At 41.1% G+C, this 14,007-nt stretch overlaps 1 protein-coding gene across 1 annotated transcript in view; it reads right to left on the bottom strand.

The window, feature by feature from the left end:
- Window positions 1-14,007, bottom strand: part of PCDH15 (protocadherin related 15) — an 850,076-nt gene that overhangs the window by 129,759 nt on the left and 706,310 nt on the right. Inside the window, exons 24-25 of the mRNA XM_047824821.1 lie at window positions 9,635-9,744; window positions 8,157-8,297 (exon numbers count right to left, since the gene is read on the bottom strand). Coding sequence (XP_047680777.1) covers window positions 8,157-8,297; window positions 9,635-9,744 — 251 coding nt within the window. The remainder of the gene's footprint in view (window positions 1-8,156; window positions 8,298-9,634; window positions 9,745-14,007) is intronic.

Genomic DNA, 14,007 nt, shown 5'->3' with positions numbered 1-14,007 from the left:
TATTTCCTGCATGTCTCTTGGTCATTTTAGGTCAATTGTATCTTTGTACTTAAAAAAAATAATAATGCTTTATTTATTTTTCAGAGGAGAGGGGGGCAGACAGAAGGAGACACAGAATGCAAAGCAGGATCCAGGCTCTGAGCTGTCAGTGCAGAGCCTGATGCAGGGCTTGAACTCACAGACCATGAGATCATGACCTGAGCTGAAGTCGGATGCTCAACTGACTGAGCCACCCAGGCTCCCCTATCTTGGTACTGTTTTCTAAACTTCCAATTTAAAAGTTATCTTCTTTTCATTTCTTTCTTTCTTTTTCCTTAAGTTTATTTATTTTGAGAGAGAGGAAGCAAGAGCACAAGCAGTAGAGGGGCATCGAGAGAGGGAGCCCAAGCAGGCTCCACGCTGTGGGCACAGAGCCCAAGGCGGGGCTTGATCTCCTGGACTGTGAGCTCATGAGACGATCAGAAACCAAGAGTCCTACGCTCAACCAGCTGAGCCACCCAGGCGCTCCGTCATCATTTCTAATACATGCTCACTAGTAGTGTTTGGAGGTATCCTTTCAAATCTCTTCTGCTCACTCTTTAGGATACAGCTCACAGATCAATCCCTCTGAAAAGACTTCTCGATTATCTCACACATTAGCTGTTCATTCTTTTGTGCTACGTTGTGCTGGGATCCCCAGCAGCCACTGGACCCCTAATAGTGTAGTCATTGCATGGTGCATGGTGCATGGTCTGTCTGGCAATGGGAAAAAGGATTTTGGAAATAGCAACTTCATTTCAATATATCTGTGCCCTAAAACCCTATTATAATGCCTGGCATATTATAAATACTAATAATCACCATCAAGGCAGTGGGATGGCCTAGCCCTCAAAGACAAACAATTCTCTCTACGTCCTGGACTAGTCAGTGATACGTTAATCCCACAGTTTGTTAAATAGGAAGTTGTGGGAAAAAGAGAGGAACCTATCATATTTGTGGCTTATTGGGATACAATTTGTTTCACCTACTTTTACTTTAGAAGTAAGCTAATGAACTAGACCCTTTCTCTTCATGTTTATTTTTCCATTCTTGGGAAATTTGCTCTTTAAAAATGCTTTCTGTTAATTTGGATTCTTCTATACTTCATTCATTTGATCATATATTTATTACAACTTCCCAGTATAATTAGTGGGGTTTAATGATAAAAGCAGTTAAGAAAAGGAAAATATATCTAGAAGCCCTATATGGGAAATCTAAAGCATGTGAGTAAAAACTGAATCCTAAACTGGGTATCAGCTAGCACAGTATGAAAGCTGCAGAGGGTCCCAGAGCTCTCATTCTCCAAAACCCATCGACTGTGAAACAAGTCCACTGATTCAACAATCATTTCAAATATCCTTGGATTAAAATGTGCATTTAGGGATCTGAAGAAGATGATTAAGGTGAAATGTAATATTTGAATCCTCCTGAATCATGCCTCATTAAAAAGAGATCAGGATTTGGATGGTCAAGTCCTGGGGACAGAATTCCCTGGGCGGGAGGGGGCGGGGGGGGGAGGGTCTTTGGCCCCCATGTGTCATGCTGATTGTGCCAACACTGTGATGCCCCGGGCTTTTTCCCCCACCGGGGCACATAACTCTTTATGCGGCTGGCAATTCTGAGAAGTGAGATGCTGTCTTGCAGACACGCGTTGCATGGTCCAGCAATTTCCCTGGTTCCCCTTTCTAGGAAGACTGCTGTTGTTTGCTATAAAAGTAGCTGCATCTCTGAGCTCCTGTTGCTTCCCCGCCATGCCCTCCACCCAGTGCCCTCTTCCCCGGCCTTGCACCTGCCTGTGGGGTCTGGAGCTCTGGGACCCGCACTGTATGCCGACCTCTATGCTGGTCCTCCAGTTGGTACTTTCATGCTGAGCACCGAGGTCCTAACGCTGTGACCCAGGAGTCTCTGTATCAACAGCCATGGAACTAAATTATTAACGTGGAGAGTTGTTTTTGTGGGAGTCCTCCTACACCAAGTCTCCTCACCTTCACGTTTATGTAATTAGACTAATATCCTAGCAATCACACCAAAAACAGATAATATCCCCAGCTAAATATGGCAACAAGCTAAGCTCCAAACCACAGAAGATGAGCAGAGAAAACGGCTCTCCGCATTATCAAGTTCTATGCCTTATCGGCAAGTGTGAAAACGGCACCTGTTTTTAAGGAGGTGGAGGGAAGGCCAAGCATTTCTGCCGTCGTGGGAGCCAGTGAAATGGAAAGGTGACTACAGCAACACAAAAGCAAAGGAGCAACCTCCACGCTGACGAGAAAGGAGAAACACTGAGAGCAAAATAGAAACTGGGCAGGGCGGCGACAATGAGGGAAAAAAAGAGAGAGCAAGTTTCTTCAGTGAATGTGGGAGTGCAGATAAAAGCAAGCAGATGTCTAAGGGGGCCTGGGCGGCTCAGCCGGTTACACCTCCAACTTCTTGGGCTCAGCTCACGATCTCATGGTGGAGAGTTTGAGCCCCGAATTGGGCTCCGTGCTGACAGCTTGGTGCCCACTTTGGATCCTCTGCCACTCCCTGGCTTACACTCTCTCTCTCAAAAATAATCAACATTAAAAAAACAAACAAACAGAAAAGGCAAGCAGATTTCTAAAAGTAGCAGGATAATGTTTTCTTCATCACTTTGTGAAAATATCTGAAATAATATTCTAGAGCTAGTAAAGCTATCTTAGCCCATTTACCTCTTTTAAAAGTATGGAGAATCTAATTTCACTTAAACATGAAAACTTGAAAAAGGCTATGTTTAAAGCCCACAAGGAAAAAAAGAACAGTGAGCAAAATAATAGCTTTTAAAACATCAAGGCGTTTGAAAAAATATTCAAGCTGTACTGTAGTATGTTGAAACAAACTAAAATCTGTTTGGAAATTTGTTAGGAAAAAAGAGAAACCGTGAAAGAAAAATGTGTATCAGAATCTAGAAAAACTCGGGGCGCCTGGGTGGCGCAGTCGGTTAAGCGTCCGACTTCAGCCAGGTCACGATCTCGCGGTCCGTGAGTTCGAGCCCCGCGTCGGGCTCTGGGCTGATGGCTCAGAGCCTGGAGCCTGTTTCCGATTCTGTGTTTCCCTCTCTCTCTGCCCCTCCCCCGTTCATGCTCTGTCTCTCTCTGTCCCAAAAATAAATAAATGTTGAAAAAAAAAAAAATTTTTTTTTTAAAAAAAAAGAATCTAGAAAAACTCAAATTAAAATCTTAAAAATATTTAAATGTAATTAATAGAGATATTAATGAGATATGAGATAAAGGGATATAAAAGATAGGAGAATATTCATCATTTATATAGTAGGGGTCTCCTATGATGAAAACCGAGTTAGTGAATCAAAAATATTTTAAAAATTAGAATTGAAATGTTTTCTGAAATAAGAGTTGAATGCATATGCTATGTATATATGTAGAAAATGACTCAGAATAGCCAATTGCAAGACACATTCCAATAAAACTACTGAACTTTAAAGAAAAAGAGTAAATTCCTTGGAAATTCAGAAATAAAACAAACACTCACTTGGGAAGAAAAAAAGTTTGTCATTATTCTTTTTGACAGTAATACTCCATGGAAGAAAATCCAGAGTGAAATATTTAAGACCAATGAAGAGAATATGATTTGAGGCTTTTATATCTAATCAAATTACATTCAATTTCCAGGTCCATAGATAAACTGTCATTAATGCACAAAGATATAGGAAATGCCGTTCTTATAATCCTACTCTGAGGAGTCTATTACAGGCTAAACTGTAGACAGTTCAATGACTGATTATCTTATTAACAGGGATAAAACAGTATTTCTTCAGATTAGAGATGTGGGAAAAGGAAGTGGATGAAACAGAAGCATTGCTCACAGGAGGAGATAAACAGACAGAAGAGGGGGAGGCCAACTGGATTATGTACAGTAAAAGTAAGAGTCACAACAAAGGTCAAGTCCAGCCACAGCCTGGTTGGACAGGTAGAATTTTGTTGGAGTACAGCCGCCATTTTGTTTACATACTGTCTCTCCCTTCTTTCAAGCTGCAACAGAACTGAGTAGTTCAACAGAGACCATATGGCCCATAAAACCCAAAACATTTATTATTGCAGCAGTCACATTTGGAGTAGGAGAGTGAATCAGTGCATTATTTTGAAAACCAAGAAATAAAAGGGAAGAATCAAACATTTTTTTTTCCCTGTCTTTCCTACAGGAGGAGGATGTTGGGGTGATTAAATATTTGATATGGAGAAGTTTCTCTTTATGGAAATATCTGGCTAATAAATGCAGAAGAAATGGAAGGAAGGAATGGATAGGAAATGACTATCAGGGTTGTAACCATCAGCAGAGTCACAGGGACTGCTGTGCCTCTTTAAGGAAGCAGTGAATATCGCCTACAATTTATTTGTTAAAAACAAAAAAAAAAACAAAAAAAAAAACCAAGAAGTAAAAAACCCAGAAAACAGTTAATCAAACAGGGCCTCTAGCTCTCACTACCATTTTACAGGAAATAAAGGAGACAGAACAAGATCTGAAGTGGCCCCTTGAAGGTTCAATAGTTGAAACCCACTCTTCAGAAATCTGGTTTCTTTTCCTTTGAATGTTTATTTATTTTGATAGAGAGACAGCATGAGCCAAGGAGGGCAGAGAGATTGGGAGAGAGACAGAATCCCAAGCAGGATCCCTGCTGTCAGAGCAGAGCCTGACATGGAGCTCTAACTCACGAGCCAGGAGATCATGACCTGAGCTGAAGTCTGACACTCAACTCACTGAGCTGCCCAGGCGCCCCCGAAATCTTGAACAAATAAACATGAGAGGGAGTCAAATCAGGTGGTGGTGGTGAAGCCTATAGTTTAACAGAGACACTTAAAACCCTTTTCAACCAATCATAATAGATGGATCTAATTTTTTAATATGAATATTGACTGGATATTCAATGATATGGAGGGACTGTTATTAATTTTGGGGGAGTAATAATGTATTATGATTGAGTTTGGGGTCCTTATTTTTAAGAGACACACATTGAGATATTTTGCAGATGAAATATTGTGTGTCTGACCTGCTTCAATATAATAAGGGAGGGAGTGGGTGAGAGCATTTCTGGGGACTTGGTAATGAACTTGGGTAGTCGCCACTTGGAGAGTCATTATAATCCTCTCTGGAATTTTATGTATGTTGAAAATGTCTGCAGTAAAAGATTAGCATGTTTCCAATATTCCTAGGGTCAAAATTATGAAATGAGTTCTGAAATGGTCCTACTTTAAATATGAAATTGCATTTAAATATTAAGTTCAGTTACAGCACAGTTATAAAACTTACTTTGCAAACGATTTCATTAATAAATTCTTGGTAAAGGAATTATGATAAAATACTTCTTTAATGAATCAAATCTCCCTTCTTTATTACTTTATTCATATGACATATGGCTGAAGACCACGGGACAGCTACTTCTAAAGCAGGGATAAACCTTTAGACCATTAATTAATTAACCTAATTTACATAATGTTCTTATTTTTGCATAGCTAATGAACTAGAGGTTGATTATAGGCCATTAAGAGTCATTAATAAGTGAAACAGTGATTTAAATATATGAGTTTGTATTACAGACTCACGAGGCAGAGGTCAGTCACGAAATGTTAATAACAATATTAAAAGCATCAGGCATTAAACAAACTAACATTTAGCTTTTAGACTTCATTCACTTCTGAGAGGCTAATTCAGGAACCTGATAACTGTTCTCAGTTCTACAGGCAAACTTGGGCACGTATAAGAACACTAATGGGTACATTAGCTAAATTTTTATTAGCCTTAGGTTTACATTAAAGTAACGAGAACTAGTTGTAACACACTCACATAAAAGTTATCGCTTTGTCTTTATTCCGAGAATTTGGAGCTGTTTCTTGAAAACTGCCAAGTTCGACGACCTATATATTTAGGTTTTTCTTTCTAAATCTGTTTCTTTTTTTTTCAAATAAAGATGGCAAATACAGTTTTCAAATAGCTTTCATATTTTTCTTAGTTGCAAGAAGGTTGTTTACATTATATAATTTAGAACCACTCTAACTTTTTGACTCCTGGTTTAGACAATTCAGTTGGCAATTTGAAGCTTCCTCTATATTTTAGAAAAATATAATTGCCTGCAGCTTAAAGATTTTAAAAGCTGAAGAAACTGGTCTGCTATTTAAAATTTTTTTAGTGTTTATTTTTGAAAGAGAGAGAGACAGACTGTAAGCAGGGGAGGGTCAGAAAGAGAGAGGGAGACACAGAATCCGAAGCAGGCTCCAGGCTCCGGGTTCAGCACAGAGCCCCATGAGGGGCTCAAACTCACAAATAGTGAGATCATGACCTGAGCTGGTCGGATGCTTAACCGACTGAGCCACCCAAGTGCCCCTGGCCTGCTATTTTTAAACAATTTGATTATGCAAGTGATGAATAATCACTGAACACAACTTAATTCCTTTAATTCCAACGGTACACCCTGTATAATCTGATTTTTTTTTCAAATGACTTGGTTGTACCTTTACGAGCAAGGTGCAGCTCTCTACCTAGATCAGGAATCATTATTGTCATGACCATCCACTACTGACCTGGAAGAGGAGATTCGAGGGCACATCGCCTGGTCTCCTTTCTCACACTGCCTGGAGCTCTCTCCCTCTGGCACCTGCATCCTGCTGGGGCCTCTCACTCACTCTTCCTTTTCCCTGCTCCCCCTTCTACAGAGGCTTTTTTTTTCCTTTTTTTTTTTTAATATGAAATTCATTGTCAAACTGGTTTCCATACAACACCCAGTGCTCATCCCAACAGGTACACTCCTCAATGCCCATCACCCACCCTCCCCTCCCTTCCACCCCCCATCAATCCTCAGTTTATTCTCAGTTTTTAAGAGTCTCTTATGGTTTGTCTCCCTCCCTCTCTAACTTTTTTTCCCTTCCCCTCCCTCATGGTCTTCTGTTAAGTTTCTCAGGATCCACATAAGAGTGAAAACATACGGTATCTGTCTTTCTCTGACTGACTTATTTCATTTAGCATCACACTCTCCAGTTCCATCCACATTGCTACAAAAGGCCATATTTCATTCTTTCCCATTGCCAAGTAGTATTCCATTGTGTATATAAACCAGAATTTCTTTATCCATTCATCAGTTGATGGACATTTAGGCTCTTTCTGTAATTTACCCAAGGGATACCAGAGTACTGATGCATAGGGGCACTCATACCCCAGTGTTTATAGCAGCACTTTCAACAATAGCCAAATTATGGAAAGAGCCTACGGACGCTGATTTAAGGAGCACCAGCACGGGAAGGACCTGGAGCCAAAGGGTCACTGTTTCAGAGTCCCATTTCACGCTCTCTCTGGGCCTCTGTTCTACCAATGGTTAGATTAGATTTTTCTCTGGTCTTCTATACTGTTAAAAAGTTGGTGTGATTATAAAAAGATGAACTCCCTGAAGAACAAAGGAGTATTAACTGTGTGGATGGAAAAGACCAGCCTTTCTCTCGTTATTAGTAATATCTCCCAGAATCTCTGCTGGGTCCCTTCACAAATTGGCTTTACTTGCTCTCCTGTGCATCCCACAGACAGGTGTGGGAGAAAGATTTTGGAGTGAAAAGATGTGAGCTTCAATCTCCAGGTTTTCATTTACCTATAGTGTCATTTTTTAAAAAGTCACTTAACCTTTTCTTATCTTGTCTTTGTAAAATAGGAATAATAATTTTCATCTCCTAGAAACGGATGTGAGTTAAATATCACGCCATGCATAATTCACAATATATGTTAGTCGCTGTTTGAAGATGCATTTTCCACATTTTCCTCTGCACTTAAGAAAATCCGTAAGTACAAGAAGCCACACAACTGAGAGAATGTCGAACAATCCCCTCCCGTTAACAGTACATTCCAGAGAGTTCGCCAGTCTTACAGTGAGACTGAGAATAAAGGTTATTCTAACAATAGCGTATACAAAATTTGGAGACGGCATGTTATTGCCTTGATATTTCAGGAGTATGAGATCGCTCCTTTGCTGTCCTGCCTCAGCGGCTAAAGTGGACGTGGAGTCAGCCCCAAGCGCTGATGGTCTCCCAAGCTCTCCCCTGATAACTTTCAGACATGTGTATTTCATTAGGAAACGAGCAGAAGCACCCCAAAATTCTTAAAAGTGCTGAAGCAACATGACTCACTTTTCGAGGGAACTCGGAGATTGGCGAGGACCACTTCCAGAGAATCAGCCTGGACGCGAAGCACATAGCTCGTTCTTGTCTCGTAATCCAGAGGGGCATTGACATAGATAACACCCGTGATGTTGTGGATTCCAAACAGACCTGCAGTTAAAACACAGCTTCTTGATCATTTCCCTCACACTACAAGAGGAAAATTAAAAAGTCGCTTTAAAAGCCCTGTGATTTTAAAAGCACTTCTTTTTTTTTAAAGTGTATTTTTGAGAAAGGGAGTGGGGGAGGGGCAGAGAGAGAGAGAGAGAGAGAGAGAAACTCTCAGGCAGGACCCATGCTGTCAGCATGGAGCCTAGTGCAGGGCTCGATCTCATGAACTGTGACATCATGACCTGAACTGAAATCAAGTGCCGGATGCTTAACCAACTGAGCCACCCAGGCGCCCCTCAATCACTTCTTGTAACAAGAGTAATGCGTGAGGGGCCCCTGGGTGGCTCGGTCGGTTAAGCCTCTGCCTTGGGCTCAGGTCATGATCTCACTGTACATGGGTTCGAGCCCTGCATCGGGTGCTGTGCTGACAGCTCAGAGCCTGGAACTTGCTTCTGATTCTGTGTCTCCCTCTCTTTCTGAGCCTCCCCCACTCACAGTCTGTCTTTCAAAAATAAATAAATGTAATACGTAATACGTGAAAGTGACAGGAGGCTTTCACAAACTTCAGATTATCATCAGTGCATCCTTATGTGAATACCCTGATTTTCCAGTTACTTTGAGATTCTCCTGGAAATCAATGTCTCATCAGTCAATTACATTTGGGAAGCACTGCACACTCAATCAGTCACAGTAGATTTGGATGGTCCTCCACATCCTAGGGGGCATTAGATGTTGGTGATATTTAGGGAGGGGACATAACAGCACAGTGGGAACAAAGAAGAAAGGCAGCAAGAAAAGTAAGATGTGAGCATTGGCTGCAGGGAGAGGAATTTCTAGTTAATGGTTGGTCATTGAAACACTTAGAATTTCCTTGAAAATTGCTTAACGGCATTTATTTATACTCATTCATATAAATGTTCAATATTGAATCTTTATGTACTTACTACATGTATATTGACTCTTTCCTGACCGCTTATGACATGCCTGGCCGTCCAGTTTATCAAAAGAGAAAAACAGGACAACAAGGTAGACAACAGGAAGCACAAGCGGGGAGGGGCAGAAAGAGAGGGAGAGAGAGAGAGGCACAGAATCCAAAGCAGGCTCCAGGCTCTGAGCCCAAAGCGGGGCTTGAACGCACGAACTGCGAGATCATGACCTGAGCCAAAGTCAGACGCTTAACCGACTGAGCCCCCCCAGGCACCCCAAATGTACCAATTACTTTTAAATTGGAGAGGATTTTATTAGAAAAATGGGGTAAGTAGTAATTCAATCCGAAATGAATCTCAGAGCCCAGTTTGTTAGTTTATGGCGAAAACAGAGACTGAGGATCCACTCACCCTCTTCGTTTCCTGAGACAATGGAGTACACGATACTCTGATTGACGGCCGCTGCAGAAATGACACCAACTGTTGTGCCTCTGGCAGCAAGTTCGCTCACCGGAGGGGGTCTGCAGGTTTTAGAAGATGATTCATTTTTTAAAGTCCATTTGTCAAGACAGAGTTTGGAATTCAATAATACACTGGGTTAGTTTAAGTGTGTCTGTGCGTTTATTTGAATAATACATTTTCTGAAGTTTTCACGGTAGTCCCACATTGAGACGCCAGCCCTAAGAAACTGGGTTCAAAATGATCTCGGTTACGAATGCCATGTCACCTGCGTTATTTTTAATTTGGGATATAATTTAATTTCAGATACTATTTTACTATCTGCCAAACATCCTACAAAATTCTACTTGTTTCTCTACGGTACCTTCTGAACTGAAAGCCAGCGGTTTCGATCTGCTCCCTCAACTTGCTAAAGTGTAATGTTGCGCTTGTGTTGTTGACGTTAGCAAACTTAAGCAAATAGCTTCCAGATGACTCTTTCTAGCCCCTATTCTTGCTCGACCAGGAAGCTCTAACGGTTCTAAGAATATGTGAACAGATGGTGTCACAAAACTCACCTTTCTCTTAAACTCACTTATTTCGCTCAACTGCAGCCATGTGATGCCCTCAGTATTGGGATTATTCACTTAATTTCCAATCTATATTCCCAACAACACATCTCATTCTCAAATTCTCCATTTTATTTTACGATATCGGTCACTCTAACTAGGCTATCCTAGCTTTAATCGTAAATTAATGAAAATAATCTCGCTTTTATAAAACATAGGTATTTATACTACCCAGATCCAACAGATTTTAAAAAAAAAATTGGCAGCTGAGAGGTTTCGACAGCATCTCTGAATCTTTCTGTGGTCTAGCCAATCTACCTCGTACACGCAACTTCTGTAACCTTCCTCGTCTTTCCTCCAGCTGACAAGACGAACCCTGCTGTCATTTGTTCCACATGACTTTTTCTTAGGATACTTACTCTTCTAATATCACTGCTTATTTTTCTCTCCATGCTCTCAATTCTTCTCATCTGGATTACACTATGTGGTTACCCGGTGCGGTCACTGAGCCCTTTGATAACAAATCCTGAACTATAATAACATTCCGGAAAATTAATTCTATCCCACCCTTTATAAACATGTCCAGATTGATGAGCTCTTTGCCCCTTTAGTCGGTATGCTCTGTTAAGCGACCTAAATGTAAATAAAGTGATCTCCTTTACAGACGCTTTAACCCTTAATGGGGGTCCATATATATTCACTATACGTTCAGGACCTACTTTTTTTTTTTTTTTTTTTTTTGGCTAAAGAATAAACACTAACCTATATAACTTTTAATGAAAATGATAAAGTATGTATGTACACATGTATTTTGTTCTCGCCTTCCTTTGTTACAGTATCCAAATGTCACTTTGGACAACGACACCTCCTCCATACCCCGTATAAGTGGTTAGGGTAAGGTCTCCCCAGGCCCCAGGGTGTATGGATAGACTCATTATCCACCTCTGGCCACTGAGGGTACTTTTTCTCCTTTGCTCAGTGTTCATGTCTCCTGTAAAACCAATGGTAGTCTTGCCCAGAAATTTTATTTTAAGTACTAGAAAAAAATGTTTGCAAGAATTTTCATGTTTTTTGATGTTACCCTGTGAGAAGGTTCTTGTTGATCATGATACCAACACAAATGAAATAACCACAGGCTGGAAATAGATCCCTTGGACTAGTATTCTAAATGCTGCTATACTTAACACGAGGTGAGTTCATCATTTCAGCCACTGAAACACATTGTCTTTTATCTAGGATTTCTATCATCTCCAACCAAAATTGTTCCCACTAATTAAAAAAGAAGATGTTTAGGTTAGAAAAGGAGACATTTGCCGAGGCAGATACTTGTAAAATAAGATATCTGAGATAACAATTACCATTCTATGAGCAATTTATGTACATGTGGGCACAGTGTCAGTTTAGTGAGATAAAGATGCCTCTGGTAATTTGAATGGAGACGGTAATAGTCTACCACAAAAAGGAGACATTTACCAAAGCGACACAAAGGCTGGTTTTGATGGGGCTTTTGTACGACACTTTCGTAGGATATTTCAGATGATAAAGGAGACTTTAAAATGATTTGCTGTTTGTCCCATTGCTTAGTGATTGACCATGGTGGCTGTGAAGTCAAACACCTGGAAAGGACTAAAATCAGAGAGTCATGGAAACACGATCATCTCCAAAATGGACCTCAACGATCGCTCCCCCTGGTATTCCTTCCTTTGTCTCACCCGACAGCCAGGCTGTGGCTGGATGTGAATCAACAGAACAAGGCAAATAAAATGACTTGTGACCCCAGTGATTCCATTACATAAGACTGTAGATGGTAGGCTTGACTCCCTCTCTCGCTGGATTGGATGAAGGGGACAGGGAACTGAGAGTGATGTTGCCACCACTCAGCAAGGAACTGAGGCCCTCGGCCCAACATCCCTCTCAACTGAGTTCTACCACCAACCACATGAGTTCAGAAGCAGTCCGTTCTCTAGTCAAGCCTCACAGGAGACAGTACTCCTGGCCACCACCTCGATTCAAGCCTGGGTGCGACTATGAAAACAGAACACAGGCAACCTAATTTTGACCTTCAAGAACCTCAAGACGATATATGTGCTGTTTTCACTCATCATGTTTCTAAAGATAAGGCCACGTGCAAGAATAATGGACACACGTGGCTTGAATGTTAGGAGCAATGAGTTGTCAATGTATGAAGATCTTAATGTTGACATAAGAAAATGTTGACATAAGAAAACACACGTTGGCCATATTCTGGGGTGACCTTCATAAACTGAATTTCCTCTCGTGGAAGTAACATTGCTTAAATTGTTTGCTTGTCTATCTTGTTACTACTCATGAGCTGAGAGCTAAGTTTTATACTTCCTATAATTAATTTCTTGTCTGATTCTTATAAAGTACAGAAATATAAAGTCTGCAGCTAATGTACCTTCAGCTTTAACGTTAGAAAAATGCCACCTTCATTTCAAACTTTAAAAACATTTCGGGGTGCCTGGGTGGCTCAGTCGGTCGAGCATCCGACTTCAGCTCAGGTCATGATCTTGCGGTCTGTGATTTCAAGCCCCGTGTTGGGCTCTGTGCTGACAGCTCAGAGCCTGGAGCCTGCGTCGCATTCTGTGTCTCCCTCTCTCTCTGCCCCTCCCCCGCCATGCTCTGTCCTTCTCTCTGTCAAAAATAAATAAACGTTAAAAAAAAATTCAGGGGCGCCTGGGTAGCTCAGGTCCTGGGGACCCTTCCTAGACATCTTCAGTCAAGCTGGGTCTCTGTCCCCCCAGGAGATAAGAGCACTGTAATGACAGTGGTTCTATCTTTAACAGATATGGGCCGTGAACACTGGAGACACTGATGGTTCCATCCCTTTAAAACACCTCCAGGAAGGACCTCCAGAGACTCTTCCACAGCGGTGGATCCCAGCGGGGTTGGATGCCCATGGGTCCCGCCACACCCCCCATGGAGCCTGGCTGCGATTTATCCCCTGAGGCCAACACTTGGGGCTTTCTTGGGCATTTTAAATAAAACCTCCAGATTCTGAATACAACTCCAACATCACCTAAACTAGCTCTTAAACAAAGCCTAAATCATATTTCAATTTAAAAAGCTCAGGTGTGAGAGATATCAAATTTACATGTGATTCGGTCATTAATCTCACTATTTGCATTCTCCTTGCCTCCCCTAAATTTTACATATAAAACGGCTGTATACTTTTTGACACCACATTTTTTTTTTGTTTTTTTTTTACAGCAGTTTTCTTTTTTTATAATTCAATTTTTTTTCTAAGTTTATTTATTTATTTTGAGAGAGAGACAGAGAGGGAGAGTGAGAGAGACAGAGAATCCCAAGCAGGCTCCACACTGTCAGCACAGAGCCCAACACGGGACTCAGATCCACAAACCGTGAGATCATGACCTGATCAAGAACTGGATGCTTAACGGATTGAGCCACCAGGCGCCCCCAGAGTGGTTTTAGATTTCCTGCAAAATTAAACAGAAAATAGAGAGATTCTATATGCACTCCCACCCCTAGTTGTCCATATTATTAACACCCTGCATTAGTGTGGCTCATTTGTTAAAACTGATGAGCCTGTACGGATACATAATTATCAACTAAAGTCTTTTGTTGACATGAGGTTGTTCTTGCCTTGTATACTTCTATGGGTTTAGACTGATTTATAATGTCACATAGCCATCACTACAATAGCATACACAACAGTTTTGGTGATGTCAATTTCTCCTTTTCTTCAGTTATTCATCCCTCCTTCTGCCTGAACCTCTGGAAACCACTGATCTT

This window comes from Prionailurus viverrinus, chromosome D2, assembly GCF_022837055.1.
Source record: "Prionailurus viverrinus isolate Anna chromosome D2, UM_Priviv_1.0, whole genome shotgun sequence".
NCBI classification, from domain to species: domain Eukaryota; kingdom Metazoa; phylum Chordata; class Mammalia; order Carnivora; family Felidae; genus Prionailurus; species Prionailurus viverrinus.
Note: the sequence above shows the minus strand (reverse complement) of the source record. Positions and strands in the feature narration are given on the sequence as shown.